General features: G+C 36.2%; 1 protein-coding gene and 1 long non-coding RNA gene across 3 annotated transcripts in view; one reads left to right on the top strand and one right to left on the bottom strand.

Moving 5' to 3' along the window:
• The window catches only part of LOC140846174 (uncharacterized), a 77,521-nt gene that overhangs the window by 678 nt on the left and 58,310 nt on the right, over positions 1–18,533 (top strand). The window contains exons 2-3 of the long non-coding RNA XR_012125086.1: positions 10,134–10,205; positions 11,908–11,932. This is a non-coding gene — a long non-coding RNA (uncharacterized lncRNA). The remainder of the gene's footprint in view (positions 1–10,133; positions 10,206–11,907; positions 11,933–18,533) is intronic.
• MYOT (myotilin) lies at positions 691–17,018 on the bottom strand. Of its 2 annotated transcripts, none has more exons than XM_017670005.3 (10): positions 16,870–17,018; positions 13,791–14,357; positions 9,743–9,917; positions 8,785–8,889; positions 6,376–6,422; positions 5,657–5,789; positions 3,592–3,799; positions 2,121–2,286; positions 1,548–1,681; positions 691–1,317 (listed from the first exon to the last, which is right to left on the bottom strand). In XM_017670005.3, exons 2-10 carry the CDS (start codon positions 14,144–14,146, stop codon positions 1,145–1,147), a joined length of 1,497 nt encoding a protein of 498 aa, XP_017525494.2. In that variant the 5' UTR covers positions 14,147–14,357; positions 16,870–17,018; the 3' UTR covers positions 691–1,144. The 2 variants fall into 2 exon arrangements, with proteins under 2 accessions (XP_017525494.2, XP_017525493.2); XM_017670004.3 differs by having other exon boundaries at positions 6,376–6,425; positions 16,870–17,014.

Genomic DNA, 18,533 nt, shown 5'->3' with positions numbered 1-18,533 from the left:
CCTGAAAGAGATGTAGAGTGATGTTGGTAAATGCTGTTTTATGTGCAGATAAAAAGCAAAACTAGGCCACACAGCAGTAAGGATCAAATAACAGCGATAAAAGGAATAGAAGACGCCTAGCAAAAGGCCGACAGCCAGGGGAGTAGAGGCCTGAGGGGAAAAAAGGGCTACTATCCTAGCTTAAGAATAGTTTAATTAAAGGATTTGCCTTTTCCTGTACTTGGACTCTCAGATGCTCCCAAAATTATGCTTTCTAATGTAATACGTTTTATAAACTTGAAATATGGGAGAAAAATATCCCCCCAAATGTAGATACTGGAATGTACATCAAATGTAAGAAATAAGCAGATGACTCTACAGGCCATTCTTACTCCACTGAGCTTTACAGACCAAAAGATCTTGTAGAAATAGAGACCTATTTGGCTAAAACAAAATCACAATTTGAGAGATTGTCATGATTTAAGTTACTATGGTTGCCTTGAAGTGCAACCTATGGAAAGTCTAGCTCAGTTTCAAGAGGAATTGACTGAGCTGTTGCGTGAGCTTCACCAAGAAGACACTTACTTGTGTTCTAGACTATAATACTGTTGCTCTTTTGGAATTGTTATTCATAGGCTTTGCTGAGTGTTACTGAATATGTAAAAGCCAGAAGTTTTATTTTAAAGATCTAGACTTTTTAAGAGGAGACAGTTTGTTTTACACATTTTAAATTTTATTCTCTTTTGACATTAAATTGTGGAACACTCATCATCTATGCCATGTTAGTATTCCTATAAGAGAAAATGGATAAAACAGTATTTAGAAAGCTGTACCAGTAAACCGTATTACAAGCATTAGATGTGTTTAAAAAGTTGATATTAATTCACAGCCTGTAATTGTTAAATGTGTATGGCTTAAATGTTAAAATCCCACATTTTAAGATAGTCTTCTACAATTACAAACACATATTCCCACATTTTCTGTAGGCTTCACAAACCAGAGAAGTAGATAGAATGTGCAAGAGTCAAAGGATATTATAAGTATGTATTAGTTATATTACCTAATTAAAGCCATAATCTGTTAATACAGCTATGGATTTATTTTTAAATTTTAATTGAATATATCACTAATGATGTAGTTGTGTTTTCCAATGTTGGGAAAGTTATTAAAGCTCTTCACTTTCATAGAGTCCAGATTGAGCTGCCAGACGCTGAAACTCTCCTTCAGGGTTAAAAGCTTGTTTCACATCCAGACCTTTGCCATTAAGTGCTAAATACTTGCTGAAAGTTGGTCGAACACGTAACTGCTTAGGAGCTGGAAGAATTTGGTTTGGACGGGCTGAAAAAGGTCAAATGAAAGTTAGTTCAGAAAACCTGTTCTAAGTAGATGGGTTGTACTAGGTATTCGTTACCAGACAGGAGAAGAAACAAAATGAAAACTGATTACATATGGGGAAAAATCCCTCAAGTTTTATACTATGCATTTTTATTTTATGCTGGGATTTGTGTTTCTTATTGAATCTACCTGGTGAAGTCCTTTATAATACTTGTGTTGATAGTGTGACATACCTGTAACATCTAATCTTGTGTTACATGTGGTCACTCCAGCTTCATTAACTGCGGACACAGTATACCACCCAGCATCTTTCTTGTTTACATCTTTTATCAGTAAAGTAACTCGTCCAGAATTATCATGATATAAGCTGAAAAGAAACAATAAAAAAAGAAAGTATAGGAATTAATTTTCCAGTGGAAGTTTATGATGCCTCTGATCTAGTAGTAAGAAGAAAAAGCATTTGGAAATTCTGAGGCTGTACTTAGTCATTACAAATAGCTATTGGTTTTCTTGAATTAAACATATCCCCTTAATCTTGTTTATGCCATTTATTTCCTTGAGCCATCTTTTTTAATGTGCAGACAAAAAGCATCATTCTTTATTGTTAGTAAAAGGGTCTTAGCCTACATTATGACTTAAATTTCCAATGAGTGGAATCTGGTTTAATGAGGTTTATTATATTTCTGTATGTGTTTTAAAAACCAGACAAAGTGAGATCACAAATGCATGCCATTTATAATGCATTTCAAAGTATAACTTGATTCACCCAAATAAATAATAGTTAAGTCTAAAAATGCTTATCTTACCTTATTCGATCCGTGTTGAATTGTACCATTTCATTATTTTTTTTCCAGAAAAGCTTTGGTGGAGGTACAGCTGAGATTTGGCATTCTAGCTTCACTGACTCTCCCTCAAACACTTTTTTGCTTTGTGGTTTGTAGATAAACATTGGTGCCCTTCTATGTTCTTTTGCTACATATTAATACAAAAATACAAGTATTTGAAATATTTTTAAAAAGATACTGAGTCAAACGAAAGTATTATGAAATTTGTAGGTTGATATGAAAGTTTTAAAAAGTACTGACAACAAGATTATGTTTTAGTTAAAAAATATGTAATACTATTGTATTATTATACCATGTAGAGTTCTAAAACAGTAGTATAATGATGCATTGAATTTATAATCATGTTTCATATAAAGAATTTAATCATAATCTAATTTATCATCACATCTATAAGAGAGGAGCATGAATGGTGGAAAGACTAGATAGTGTGGGTTCAAATTCTCTGTTTGCCCCACCAGCCATGCCAAATTGGGAAACCTATTTTTAGTTTCTCTGAGGCTCAGTTTTATCTATTGTAAAATAACATCCAGGTCATAGTGACTGCTGTGCATACCACACAAAATAATTGTGAGGATCAGTTGAGATAATGAGTGAAGAGGCATTTTGTGAGCTAAAATAATATATAAATGTCAGGATTTATTGTTTTTATGTTTCTTCTTTTCCTCAAATACATGAGGGAAAGGAGGAAATGACACTATCATATTATATTATACAAACTAGTTTTTCTGAAGGAGAAATGAGGTTGGACAGATGGTCTGCCAAGGTTTCTTTAAGCTCTTACGTTATAGAATAGAGCTTTTAGCACAGAGATTTTGCCTCAAGCTTAATCATTTGAATTTTATTTTTTGTGTAAGGCACTTAAGTTGTAGTATTTTAAAACAGAACATGAATTTTGTAAGAATTGCCTTACCAAAGACAAATTTGAGACATGAGTTTTGCCATACCCATTTTCTAAAAAGTAGGCATGCTTTTGTTATAATTAGAAACTAGTTTCCTAGTAAAGAACATAGTCTAAGTAACCTTGACATTTACTCTGGAGTTTTAAACTACATGTATTTATAACAATTCTGTAAAAATAAGATTATTTTAGACTGTAGATAAATGATTAGACTAAAACTTTTCACTTCAAGACCCTTTAAAAACATCTAGAGATGCTTCTACTACCTTATTTGGTCTAAAGTTATACCATTTTTTTCATTTCCTTTCCAGAAAAGCTTTGGTGGTAGATGTGTCATTCCAGTTTCACTGAGTTTCCTTAAAAAAATGCTGGTTCCCCCCCACCCCCTGCTATGGCTTCTAGATAATAATAGGTGTTCCACTTGGTTTGTAGGTATTAACTTTAAATATGAAGTGTTCTGGGTTTTTCTTTTTTAACGCTTTTTTTTAACTGCTGGATTTTAAGGCTTTCTTGAAGATTGCTTTGAAGGCTTACCCAGGACGTCCAGCTGCACAGTAAAGGTGGCTTCTCCTGCTCTGTTCTTGGCAACACATACATAAGCCCCTGCATCTGAAGTTCTGACCACTTCAAAGATGAGTGAATGAAAACCCTTTTCAGATACTATCATTTTGTGAAAATCATCAGATTGAACTGGTCTTCCATTTAGAAACCATGACACATCAGGAGCTGGCAGTCCACTCACCTAGATGTGGAAACACAAGGAGATGACAGAATGTTAAATTATAGCGTCATTGGAACCTATTTGTCCGCTTATAAATTTCAACAATTCCTGCATCCGAGTGGGTTTGTGATTGAAAATGAAAAGCAAGGGCTTAAAAAGTTACTTGCTTTTAACAATTTTTTAACAAAACTGTGGAAATTAAAATTCTCAACATGAGTATAGTATTTTCAGACTATCTCAAATCCCATCCCACAAATTGGGAAAAATTTTTTTTAGTTTATCTGAGGCTCAGTTTTATCTTTAGTAAAATAATATTCAGGTAACAATGACTGCTCTGCTTACCACACAAAATTACCGTGAGGATCAATTGAGATAATGAGTGAAGAAACATTTTGCAAACTGTAAAATAATATACAAATGTCAGTAATTGTTATGTCTTTTATATGCAATCTCAGGCCCTTTAAGATTTCTCAGTAACTATAGTTAGAACATGAATTTATGTTGTATTGGCCTCCACAAGGAATATGAAGCCATAAAGCTTTTTTGGCTAATGGTGACAGCAAATGAAATCCCAGGGGCACATATATGTGAGACTTGCTGATCTAGTGACTACCTTTCCAAAACATGTTTGGAGTGTAGTGCTGGTGTGTAAATGGCAGTTTGTTAAGTGTCTTTATATAAGCCTTAACAATTAAGCCCATATACTGATTTTCATTCATAAGGAATCCAGAAAAACATTTTTCAAGGACAAGTTCTCCAAATAAGGATAATAAAAGTATAGGCCTTTCTGAAGAGCTATTGTAGGTGGACAGGTTGGCTTGAATTTCTTTTTCTTTTTTTATAGTATCTTTTATTTTATGTATTTATTAAATTTTGATATGATTAATCTAAATTGCATGAGGAACATTATTTTACTAGACTCCACCCATCACCAAGTCCCCCCCCACATGCCCCATTACAGTCACTGTCCATCAGCATAGTAAGATGCTATAGAATCACTACTTGTCTTCTCTGTGTTGTACAGCCCTCCCCATGCCGCACACCCCACATTATGTCTGCTAATCTTAATGCCCCCTTTTTTTCCCCCTTATCCCTCCCTCCCCACCCATCCTCCCCAGTCTCTTTCCTTTTGGTAACTGTTAGTCCATTCTTGGGTTCTGTGAGTCTGCTGCTGTTTTGTTCCTTCCGTGTTTTTCTTTGTTCTTAATCTCCACAGATGAGTGAAATCATTTGATACTTGTCTTTTTCTACCTGGCTTATTTCACTGAGCATAATACCCTCTAGCTCCATCCATGTTGTTGCAAATTGTAGGATTTGTTTTCTTCTTATGGCTGCATAATATTCCATTGTGTATATGTACCACCTCTTCTTTATCCATTCATCTACTGATGGACACTTAGGTTGCTTCCATTTCTTGGCTATTGTAAATAGTGCAGCTATAAACACAGGGGTGCATATGTCTGGCTTGAATTTTTAAAGAGTGCACTCTGCATTCCTCTCCATTCTACTTCAGAAATCCTATTGTTATGATAGCTTCACTTATATAGAGTACTTATTATGTGCTGGGCACTATTGTGAGTGCCTTATGCCTCAGTTACTGCTAACCACGTTATGAGGTAGGTACATTTGTTATTCCATTGTATAGATGAGACAAAAGCACAGAGAAGTTAAGTGACTTCTCTAAGGTTACACAGCTTGCAAGTGGCAGAGCCAGGATTCAAACCCAGCTAAGCTTGGCTCTAGAATTTTTGTGTCTTACTCATCATATACACTTCTCAAGCTGTGTGACAAGCTATGATGAATAGGAAGAGGTCATTTTTCAAAACTTAGTACCCCATTGTTAGTTTTCCTGCAGTATTTGTGAACCCCTTCTCTTACTTTGAAATCCATTCTGCAGAATCTTCCTTCTTCAATTGACATGTGCTCTGGTACTTGAATGAAGCGAGGTGGGTAAAATTTCTCTTGGATAGCATCCTGATCATTCACATCTCCCCTTGAAGATGATCTGCTTCTACAGAAACATTTTAGTAATCGCTATGCAGGAAATTGTCATTGCTCTTCTATTCACATGAATATAGTTTAGCTATCAAATTTGAAACCTCAGAATCTATTCTGTTTGATCTAATAGTGTAATATAGATGGAGAGAGGCCTCTGGGCTTTATTTAGCTGTGGAATATTTGATGACTATTAGAGATGGTAGCAATTTAGAAACATCTGGTACAAATTACACGTTTGTTCTTTTTTACAATGCTAAGAGTTGATGAAGAAACTGATCTATAATGCAGAATACCCCATGGACAATTCTTACCACATGCAGAGACTGTATAATTAGTAGGTTTCAGTTGTCATAAGAAGGTTGTTTAACATGGAAACATGGTCCTGGTTTATTTGACCAACACATTTAAAAACTTCCTCTGAGGTAGTTGTGATAATTAACAGATAAAAATTTTGATATCATCTCTGGATTAGAAAACTCACATTGTTTTTTATAAAAGGTATGTAGAAAGCCTGAGGGCTTTATAGATATTACATTTTTAAGGTGAAAACATTGTAGGTAGCAAAATACATATTTCTTTAAAATTAAAATTTTTTTTACCTTATTTGGGATGTGGGAACTTGCAGTCGTGCATTTTCTGAGTTGTGCTGCTTAAAGTTAAAACAACATGAGAATGTTAACGTGTGGTTGTTTGAAGAGAAGCAAAAATAAGTATATTCATAGTTCTACATATTTAGCTTGTCAGCATTTAAAATACTGTGCACTAACCTTCTAGTACTCTAGCAAGAAGTCCCCAGATTAGTAGGATTGTTCAGCAGGTGTGATTTGTGAAAATAAGCTAGACGTTGAATTGATAGTGGTTCATTTTTTAGATGGCTGTTTTACAATGAAGTATGATGTGTTCCCCTGGTGTGTTTAAAATGGGAACACATGATACAGATTGTGCTTTAGTAAACAGGAATAGACATGAAGTCACTTGTACTGGCAGTAGGTACAGGGTATGATGCCTGCTGCTTTAAAGTGGTACCAACAGCAGTAAACACGTTAGACTGGAAAATACTTCCCTTCTTAGCTCCTGGCACAAAATCCCAGTGGATACCATGGAAGGTATGTGTAGAGAGAGCTATGAAAAGGCTTAGAAAAACATTAATTACTTCCTGCTTAATAAAGGTATATTGAATTTAAGCAAACATCTTTTAGGATTTATATCTGAGCACCAGACAATTTTTCCATTTGAGAATAAAATGATGAATTGATGAAAATTAGAATATAATTAATTGGTTAAATATTCAGTGCCTATTTTGTGTTTCACTCTGCCATCACAGTGGTAGATACAAAGTACAGAGACTACAAAGAAACTATAGACTCTAGTCAAATATCTGAAAAACATCTGTATAGCAACATAGCAAATCTGAGTACACAAAATTTTTTTGGAGTGAATATTTTGTCATTTTAAAACAATTCTATAATTCTTAACAATTTTTGGCTAGTCTTAATGTTCTCTAAACAAAATGTCAAAACACAATTTAGTTATCAAACAGATCAACTCATTTTTTGGTCAAAAATAAAAATAGTTATATTATTATATATCAACTGTATTTCAATTTTTAAAAATCCAATTAAAGTCAAAATGTCCAAATTAAGTTTTTGACTTTTTCCTATAGTGGTGGTTTGAATATGTATATATATTCATATTCAGAGATGTAATATATTTCATGACATTTGATGACATTAAGTGTTGTTTAGGTAGAACTTCTGAAGTTACAAAAAAATGGAAGATTTCGCTTTTTTGATTTCATAATGATACAGTTTGCTGCTTTCTTTCCCTTTTCCTAGTACTGTCACCTTCATTTAAAAGTGTTTAAAGAATGAATGAGAAAAACAATACATCTTTACCCTTGAAGTCATACACAGTGAAATTATTAGATCATCAGTATAATGCTGCTTTGAGTTATTTCTACTAATAGAGGTAGATTTGCATCTTACTCTTGCTGTAATCACCTGGACCAAGTCCAAAGCCCAACACACAGTAGGTGTTCCAAATAAATGAGTTGAATGAATGAATGACCCGTTCAGTAGCCAAAAAGAGATTCTAGTTCTGTTTTCAGTTTCTAGTTAGTTGTTCAATTAGTCCCTGCTCCATTCTTTTTAGTACGTCTAGTTGTATTTAACAGAAATGAAAATCTTATTTTCAGCTTCCTATACTTAGAAGCTTGGAATTTGTGAGTGCCAAGTTTCATCCCTTTGGCTCCCAGTTTCTTGTGGATTTTTGGGAAGGAATGAGAGCTACAGAAGGAAGACACAGAGAGCAATTAACAGTTCAATCTGTCCAAGTGTACATTTCTCTTCAGGATTTAGTGTACTTGTTAAAATGAAGTTGTTCAGGAACAGGCCTGTGGGATGTTCACTTTCTGCCCTCCAAGAAGTTAATTCCTTCTCGGAAAGGAAGCTTTTGTTAATTTTAGAGCCATTACTCAGGATTTTTGTTGTTGCTTGCTTGCTTGTTTTGTCTTTAATAAGCATTGTTGAATGTAGGAACATGACAAAAAGAAATGGGTGTTTCATTAGTACCGTGAATATATTTTAAAACATTGAAACAATAAACAGCTTATGAGAAGAGGTTATAATTACTTTGGCTTAGAGTTTTAACTTCTGTGCCATTAAAGATTTCAACTCATAAATCTCTGCCCATATAGATTTTGTAGAAAGAGTTCGAGGCCTAACTGACCCCTAAATGTCCAGAGGAAAAGTGGCACCATTAGTCTTCTGGTGTTTTGACTTTGTGACCTTTCATATGCAGAGATTAGAACCATTAGAAAATGGGGTAAAATTTTAAGTTTTATATATATACATTTTGGCCCAATGTGGCCTCTCCTTTTTATATCTAATAGAGCCTGGAAGTGATTGACTTTTGCTTCAGTGCTATTTGTAAACATTTAGAAGAGCAGACATTTAAAAATCACGTCAAAGGAAAGTACTCGAGTTAAGATAAAGATCATTTTAATTTACCTGTGGCGAATCTTGTGCATCACTGTCATTTTGAGCTTGAAACACAGCAGCCGCGTTCTGTGGTCCTAGCAATCTGCGAGCCATCTTCTCCTCATATGTTAGCCGCTTTAAAGAAATAAGTCATTAAGCAGATATTAGTGAGATTTGATAAGAATCGTTTATACAGCTTCACCGGAAAATCACCAAGAATTATATCAAAGAAGTTTAGTTCTGTCTTTCAAATTATAGATACTGTGCTTTTAAAAAGTCTTTTTTTTTTCTTTTGAAGCCTTTTCCTTTCATTCTAGTGCTACTTCCCTCACCTGTAATACTTCTGTTTCCTTTTTGCTCCTAGGAAAGGCAGGCATAATCACCCTTAAATGAAACTCTCCCACATGAAGAGAAATTTTTTCCCTTCCACCTTGTTCTGCATATTTCCATATGCTCTGTCTTCAAATATAGCACTACATGTCCTCACGTTCAGAAGTAACTTTCATTAAATGAACACTGAATATTTGACTTCTGGTTGAAAGCAGTGCAACTAGTATGCGAAGTGTATTTGGATTAAAGGCATATAATACTGTTTCAAAGATAAGTGACTAATACAATCTGCACAGTAAGAGTTACAGAATAAAAATTATAGCTATTTTGCCATCAATAATATATGCCAAATACATGAAGAAGTATATTACAGTATTTCCTATTAGTTATTTGGTCATCAGACAAATTTTACTAGATTTTCATTAAATTAATTATATCAGATTGATTTTTTTCATTTGTTTCATGCTTTTACTACTGAAAACCAAGAGGTGATTTCATGCAGAGAAATATGGAATAGGGCCCAAATAGCTCCTCTTTTTAGAAATCGGATCCCTTGTTGATTATATGGACATAGATCTGTGAGACAGGCAGAACTTTCCTATTGAGATTAGATTTTATAGTTTAATTAGCTTTTTGTACAAATAGACATCTTGCTCACTTGATTTCCATTATGAAGAAGGCTGTCCTTGCATTTTAGTTTTCTCTCCAAATCTTGAATCAGAGCTTTTTTTGATCCTTGTATTTCGTGGTCTGGAGTCCTTGGTGTGGGCTTAGCGTTTGCACTGTGCGATGGCTTAGCATTTACAGGTTGGCCAACTGAGGGGTGTTGATAGCTTTAAAAGGAAAAAAAGGTTTTTAAGAAAAGATCTTTAAAGTCAGATGTGATGCCTAAAATAAAATTGGCCTCATTTTGTCCGTCACCTTTAGATAGATTGAATCTACTACTCAGTAATACTAGTGTTATTAAAAACACCAATTTCCCTAATAACTGTCAAGAAGGATTTTTTTACCAATGGTTACCAGCTTTCTTTTTTTTACTATTGGCAAAGGAAAATTAAGCGGCAGGAATGAGACCTGAGGAGGACGTCCTTCTTGGAAGATCTCCCCTGAAGAAGTGAAAAGTAAGTCTAGCCACTGGCAGCTTGAAGCTCTTCCAATCTGAAAGTTGAATTTTGCAAGTTTGATTTGTGGGTGGATCGAAAGAGGTGGTGAGCTGGAGTTGACTCAGATGGGCCCAGGAGAGCTGATTTCTAGCATCTCTTTCCAGCTCCCCGTGATCTCATGTTGTAGTTTGAAATTGGCGGTGGAAGTGCCTACCCCAGGGATCCTGGTGAATACACAGATCACGGTCCTTCCTTTAGAGCTGATTGCTAAACGTTTACCAGTATAGCTACTGGTATTTAGTGAATATTCTATTGCTTTGTTTGGAGTCTACAGTTTAACATAGTCTCTGATTTTCCTATTTCCTATCCTGTTAATTTCGTCTTCTAGAAAATCCAAGTGTGGTATTACATAACAAATAGATTCTACAGTAATGACAGATTCTTCAACATTGCTGAAGGGATTTTTAGCGAAAGAAAGGGATGATTAGGTGAGGAAAGAAAGAAATGTAAACTGAAAAAAGGGGGGGGTTGGGAAGAAAGCACGCAAATTTGAATAGCGACTGAAGAGTTTGGGCTTAAGGCCTAATTTCAAGCTCTGATCTTAAATTCTCTTCTGAGAAGTTCTTGACATTCCCAGGTTTCCTTGTTGATTTTGATAAAGGGCAGGAATGGAATTTAGGGAGTTCTAGATTAGGTCTGTTAGGTAGCTCACACTTCACACAGCACTTTGTTCAGACTTCACCTGGTTCATTTGTTCAGGACCCTGCAGGTGCTAGCTTATCTCTATTTAATTTGGGAAAACTGGCCACTGCCCAGTGAGTTTTTACTGTTATCATCATAAACGTTCTACAGTTGTCCAGATGGGGCAACCTGGTCTGTTGTATTGGTGACATTCCTATTCAGATATTCCCAAGGATCATTAAGAGAACTTGTGCTACATGGAACATATTTTCTCTGAGTGGAGCCTGACTCTTAATTTTTGAAGGCTTTGGAGACTTGGTTAGTAAATTCTAGATTGTAAAAGTAAGGAAGAAAAAAGATGTCTTTTTACTCACCATTGTATCATTTATATCGACTAACATAGAGCCTGGGTATAGGCAATAATGTCAGTTGAAAGAATGAGTATTTTTCATTGTATTCAAGATGCTCTGTATTTAAAGTTGGTGATCAGCATTTTCCCATCTTACATTTCAGATCTTTAGGCTTTTCTATATTAATCCTTAACTAAAGTCAGATTTGTTCAGTGAAGTAAATAGCTGAACAAAATGTTTAAATAAATAGTGAGTTGTTTTTTTTTTCCAAGATGGAATTCCCAGGTCAAAGTGGTAAAATTCCTTTGGTCTTATAGATCTCCTGTGTCTCTATGTGAAGTTATAATAGCCTGTTGTTTTTTTGTTAATACCGGCCTATCTTGTTTATAAAAGTCACATGTGTTTGTTAAAGCAAATTAGCATTAAATAATGCTGTGTTCAGACTGTCATCATTTAATGTGAAGTATCTGAGAAATCCTGAAGGGTTATCAAAACCAAACCTGAGAATTACTGATGTAAACTCTGTCACTTTATTCACTGAATACCTGCATTATTACCAGCTTAAATGGTTTAAGTGTTAGGTCTTGATATCTGCTCATATTGATGAACCAATATTATACTTACACACTGCTTTATAGGTAGGTCTTTTTCTCTATCATTAATCACCCAAATCCTTAATTTTGTTACAGATCTAAAAACAGAATCACCAAGCAGGTAAGTTAATCTTGCTGAATATCACGCATCAGACTTTTTGAAAGGAATGATTAAAATTAAAGAATTCCGCTCAATTTCTAGTCTACGGTTTGATCAACTGACTAAAACGTTTGCTTGAAGGTTTCCTACTGATAAAAAGCCAAGTAAAGCTTTTGGACTTCTGTAGGTCGGAATCCAAGGGATTATTTTAGAAGACAGGCCAAACTTAAGCCTGTCATAACAATGAGGGAGTTGTGCACAGAAGTTCAAAGGGCCAGAGCTTTCCACTCTGTGCAGCTGGGCGCTGAATGGGTATCAAGTGGCGGTGGGAAGATTAAGGGTTCTCTATGGTTGCTGCAAATGGAACAGCTAAAGCTGGATCTTTGATCTCTGGTTCAGGGACCATCCATGCTTTATTTTGTATCCTTTCCATTTTTGCCTTTCTTCTCTTTTTAGTCTGTGCACAGAGCTAGGAATGTGGTTGAAGCTTAGTAATATTTATTGATGGCTTTCTTTTCTGGGAAGGAATTTGGAATAGGTTTGAAGATTTTACTAAGAAAAATACAGTCAGAAAGGTTATTCTAGATTTAAAAATGCTCACATAGGAAATCTGAAATAATTGAAAGCCAGATGGAAAATGAGTAAAATGTAAACAAGAAACATCTGTAGTGTGTGATGATGGGTATAATGGGAAATTGGGAGGGAAGAGAAAGAGAGGGCTCTGAATTCTTGAAGGCATCTTTTAAAAAATTAGGTCAGACCTATGAGAATGCCATTCGTGTAGGTCAAAAGTAATTGACTATCAGTCACTCCAAATAGTTCAACCTAGGACCTATAGGATTCTAACAAATGTCTTTGGCTTTCCTGGTTACTAGTTTTAAAAATATCAGGAAGGTTCTTTGTAAGTTGAATTGCTGAAGTCAGTTCACCTAGTTTTCCAGAGTTATCCCCAATGAAAGGAATCCCAAGAAAAATTAGCCTCTGGAGATGACTGAGAGAAATTAGCAAGAATTTCAGCAAATCCATTGATAAGCCTGCAACAAGACATTTTCCATCAGACTATTTTTTTAGATGCCTCTGATTTAATTCTTAGATGCTTTAGCCAGCCAAGCAGTAGGAAAACTGATAGCTGTCAGTTTGCATAAGCACAAAGTATTCAGTTCATGTTTTAAAAAAAGCACAGCCCCTGCGTCCTCCTTCGTATCAGGTTCTCCAGGACAGCTTTAGGGCTGTGGAGACAGCACGTGCTTGCACAAGGCTGCAGGGGCTCTTCCCTGCATTTAGCTCAATGCAGCCGGTTTGAACGGTGTAGTTTGCCTGATGTCGTTTATTGATTCAAGCCTTTCTTCTTCTTATCATAGTAAGGAAAATTCTGGTGTCTGAATCCCAGATTTTCTTTTCAGCCAAGTGGATATTCAGGATCAGAGGGGAAAATGGATAGGAAGAAAAGACTAAGACTGAGAAGAAATTTAATAGCCTCTACTTATGTGAGAGGAAATCCTATCTGAGGAAGAGCAGACAGGTGTTCTTTATTTCAACAGAGCCCAGAACCAGAGCAATTAAATTTACAACATGAATTTAGAACTGGGGGAATAGGTCTCTGTTTTTGGGTATGTTAGAAATCTTTTTTTGAATGGATATAAAAATAGGTAAGTAACTGTGTGGGGTATTAGGTTCATCTGGGTTCAACTCAGCCTAGACACTGGAGAATGGGTCAGATGACCTCTTATTGTCAGTACCCTGGTTCAGGGTGTTCTAGGAGAATAAGGGAGTGAGACCTTGAGGTCACATTGCCCTTTCAGTCAAGGAGGAGTGAATGACACTCCTCACTGTATGTGCAGTCTCTGCCCATGTACATGTATCGTAAAAACTCACTTACGTGGAGTCCACGGAGGAAGGGGTTTTCCTGCTATTGTAGTCAGGCTGTGATGGCAATATGCTGCTGAGGAAGCTGGCTGGGGACTGGCTGTAGGTGACTGTAACCCTTTGGCTTGGGTTGGAGCCGGCAAGCTGCTGGGGAGAAGCAGGGAAAGCAGAGGAGGACATGGTGATGTGAGAGCTCACTGTTGAAGAGGCAGAAAATCTTTGCTCTGTGCACTGGCGGGGCTGGATGGTAATGGAAGACTGTTTGGTCTGGCTAGAGTAGCTGGAGGTTTCCGGGCCAGGAGGCTGCAGTCTTGAGCCACATGGGTTTTGGGATTGGATGAAGTGTTTGGGACGTTCGTAGTTAAACATGCTTAGCTGGTAAATGGAAGATGAAGGCAATTCACTACTATAATGATTGGCTTCTTGAGTGGGGGGGTTTTGAATTTGGGGCTGCAAGTCTGGAATTACAGAGGGTCGCAAGGAATCAGAAGCAACCTCGGTCTGCCCCTCCTGGTTGAGGTCCTGGGAATATTGTGCTCCTGGCTTTGATGGAGTGGCCTTCTCTTGAAGAATATTGTTCCTTCAAAAGGAGAAAATGACTCAGTTACAACATACATATATATAAAAAGCTGTACCGTGTAACATCTTTTGGAGCACATGTGCTTTCAAGATCACCTCAGGGTGGCTTCTAGACCTCCCCTTGCTGTATCTGTCTTTGCACAAATGACTTTTTCCCTGAAGATTCATACATGTTTGCCTCTGGGTGATTCTTAAATCATACCCGGGGCTTCAAGATGTAGGAGCACAAAATTTGAGTTTGCCAAGTGGTTATTTATGAAAAGAAATTCTCTGATGTTGCTCAAGGTGATAATTTTATGTTCTCATTTTAGGTTTTGCCAAGAAGCTGCAGTTTCATTAACCACAGAGATTTAATGGTTTAAAATTATTAGCAGTTAAATATACAACATGTCACTTCCATTCAGTCTAAATTCTTCCCACTGCTCATCAAAACCAATGAACAGTTCTTCTGATAACACTGGTTAATTCATATCTTTGTGATCTGTGATGAATGGCATCTTGGTAAATCAAGGGAAACAATAAGCTTCTCTTATAAAGAACATTAATGTCTGTTTATTCCTTCATCCTTTCACAATTTCACATAGTGGGGTGAACATCTATAATCCACTATTGTCAGTTTTGAGTGGATTTTTTTTCTTTAAACTTATAATTCACTGCTTTTTTTCTCCCCTTGATTCCAAATTGACTATAGTACCAAACTAGATGATAATTAAGGAGTAGGTATGTGTGTGTGTCTCTCTGTGTGTATATATTTTACTGACTGTGCATTCCAAAGCCATTGGTACATTTTTCCTGTAACATTTAGATTATACTATCTAGTTAACTGGTCTTAATGTTCTCTTAATTATTTAGGCTTTTACTTTTTATTATTTTTACCTGTTCAATACATATTTAAGACTAATTTTGCAATTGTTTTATGTCCACTCTTACTTCTTCCTTTGAAATGGCAAAGAGGATGTACGGAAGGTAAGGCAACCGTGAAGCTGGCCTATTACCTTACCAAGAAGGGACGGGTGCCGTTTCTCTTACTTAGCTCTGTATTGGTGCTCCGTACTTCCCATAGTAGTTACCCATTTTGCCTTAAATGAATCGTTTGCCACTGAGATCAACCTTGAAGGATTATTTTTACCTCTTATTTCTTCCATTAGAATAGCAAGTGTGAACAGGACTGTGTAGAGACGTCACACACAGACTAGCCCTGTGAATTGTAGCACTGGTTCTGTCTTCATTCAAGATACATTTAGTTTGTTTATACATAATATAAACCAGTGCTGACATATTGATAAACTTTTAACTGATAAAATCAACCAAATTTTCATCATTGAAACAAAGTCTTCTAATTATTTAATTTCCTATCTTGAAGAAAGTGTCATTTTTAATGAAAAACTTCTAGACTAAACAACTTCATTCTAAGATTGTACATATAGTGTAGAATGAAAATAAAACTAGTAGTTTTAGGAAAGTACAAAAATGCAACTAAACAGACCAAATGATTCTCTTGAAAAAGAACATTTGTAAGGTTATATTACTTAATTTCAAGTTTATGAACACAAGCACATTCAGCCGGAGTGCATTTTAGTAATTAACTGTATTAGGCCTTTAAATTGTCCAGAAGAAGGCTTTAATTAGATCTTCTAAAAAAATAGACTCTAGTTCAAGGCAAGTAGTTTTGTAGTTATGGGTTTATTCATTCCATCGCAGAATTGAATCCAGAGTTTGGTTTCTAAATTTTTTTGGGCAGGCAGACTACTCAGATTCATGTCAAATAGCAAGGAATAAACTGTTTAACAAATAGCCAGTAGCTATTTTCCAAGAAGTTATCTATTTTTCTTTACATACATTTTTAGAATGTTGACTGTCTTCTGCTTTTTTGGTACTGGTCTACATAGTTAACAATTACTGTCATTTTTTTAAAGCTTGATTAAAAATATGTTTTCTCAAAAATTTCATTTTATTCACGTCTCAACAAAAGTTTGTACAGATGTTCACACAGGTAACTCTGAAAGGGTTTCTTCATGTTTGTAGTTACTGTTCAACAGTTTAATTCTCTAATAGATTCTGTTATATGACAGTAATTTTCATCCATTTTATTCCAAATAATATTAAATAAATTTCAAAGATTTTATAAAAATACTATCCAGTCTCCTATTTAAAAATTCTTAACATTTTTTTCCTACCTCTAATGTAGGACAGTCTGGCACAAAAAATTAAGGATATTTTGAAGCTGTAGGATATCATCACAGTTACAGTCAGACCAACTGTCCCTTTTCAAGGAAAAATGATGATTTAAACAGAATGACACACAACTGTCTTTGCCTCTACCCCTTGTACAATGGCTTACAGTTTCAGTGGAATGACTAGGTCACTTTCTCTTCCAATCTTTGTATAATACCATTATGATGTTGTGGCTTTCAAACTTTTTATCTGAAGATCACCTCTGTACACACTCCCCTGATTTGGACAAAAAACAAAAACAAAACCCCGAACTGTAGCAGAATAAAGAAGGGACTTACCCGTAGTTCCAGAGGGTGCCAGCTGGGTTTAACCCACTATTGAAGGGAGGGAAGAGGCACTCCCTTCCCTCACACGCTAATCTAGTGGCTCTGTGCTTAGTATTATAGCACCGCTGACTTTTATCAGCTGCCAAACAGTGACATCTGATGTGCTAGCCCGTCCACCTACCTATGCTGGCATGTCAAAGTAAGAGTCCACGATCTAAACAATATCTCACATGTCTTAGGGATATTTAAGGAGTGGGATTACATGAATTTCTCTTGCAGGCCTCTTTATTTTAGATGTGAATTTTGACTATGAGCTTTAGCAAGCTCATGTAGGGGAAAGAACAATGAATTGGGAAATGGGAAATAGTAGAATAAAAACTCAATTTCTTTCTGATGGTGGGGGCCTAGAATCTTCTGTTTAATAAAGAATGACTAAAAGGGAACTAGTATTCTAAGAAATGTGTTCTGTCTAGTAAGACTTCCCAGAAATAAGACCAGGGATGGATGGGCTTGAAATAGATTTGTATTGGATAGCTGTTCATCTGAAGGCTTTTTTTTTTCTCTTGCCAAGTGGGAGAAGGGGTGGAGCAGGGTTCAAGAAGTTTGTTTCAAGAGAGGGGGTGTGGTCTGGACAAAGGCAGGAAAGCAGAGTGATGCTGTGTCACCAGGAAGGCAGGGATGTCGAAAAACATGATTTGGTTTCTTTAGCAAGTTTTCTGACTCTGTATGACATGCGCTGCCTTGACTTGTCCTTTTATTTTAAAAGAGTTTAGAAACACTTAAGAAACTGTCAAGCAAATAAGCAGTCTATACAGCTAGGGCTCTGTGCTGTATCAACTCTCTTACCTTCATCTCCCTTACTCCTAACAGTTACGCAGTTTCTTCTCTTTCACCAAGGAGACCGTCTTGATATTTAAGTTCCCATTTTGTACAGGGAGGTAAATGATTACAGAGGAAGAAACCTTCAAATCAATAAAAGAGGTGGAGAGGGGTGGGTAGCATGAGGATCAGGCCAATCGGGTGGAATTACCCCCATTTAGTGCTTTTAATTTTGGAATGGTTCTGTTGTTTAAATCATATCTACCTATTCCCCTCCCTCACGGTGCTCCAATCTTGATTTAATTGCCATGAACATCAGGGTACAGCAAATAGGTGTTTGAGCACATTGAGCCATATCATATAAGCTTCACAGCTGACCATGTAGGTGTACCTTCCTTTGGTGTTCAGAGAAAGTGGTAATTGCTGCCTGGCCACACAGCCATTCCTGAGGAAAAGCATACTAGACTTGAGTAGGTTTGTGCCTGCAAAGTCTTCTTTCAGGAATCTCCCAAAATATTTCTGCACATCTGCTCAAATTCCATTAATAGGGACAGAGCCTTTCAATCCGAATTAGAGAGACTTAAAATGTAAATGCAAGTGACAATAAAAATAAGAAAACCAACACTATGTACATATATACTATAAGCAAGGCGCTATTCTAAGAACTTTCAGTGTGGTCCATGTGCCTAAATGTTTGGTTCTTCCCAAGAGTAGGGTTTGATAAGGGCAATGAAGAAGACATACTAGATTTGAGGTGTCTTAGTACCTAAAATTTCGAGGTACACCCTACTAGCCAAGTAAGGAAGATGCCCAGGACAAGAAGTTAACCCCCAGTTTTGCCTACGGTAGACTCTAAA

Source organism: Manis javanica, chromosome 14, assembly GCF_040802235.1.
Source record: "Manis javanica isolate MJ-LG chromosome 14, MJ_LKY, whole genome shotgun sequence".
Lineage (NCBI taxonomy): Eukaryota > Metazoa > Chordata > Mammalia > Pholidota > Manidae > Manis > Manis javanica.
This window is presented reverse-complemented; position numbering and strand designations above follow the sequence as displayed.

Excerpts from the sequence above, each read along its gene's own strand:
- MYOT (XM_017670004.3), bottom strand. The coding sequence starts at position 14,146 with ATGTTTAACTACGAACGTCCCAAACACTTCATCCAATCCCAAAACCCA. Across the intron at positions 1,682-2,120 it reads TTCAACACGGATCGAATAAG|CTTATATCATGATAATTCTG; the intron begins GTAAGATAAGCA and ends GTTTCTTTTCAG. Across the intron at positions 1,318-1,547 it reads CACAAGATTAGATGTTACAG|CCCGTCCAAACCAAATTCTT; the intron begins GTATGTCACACT and ends GACCTTTTTCAG.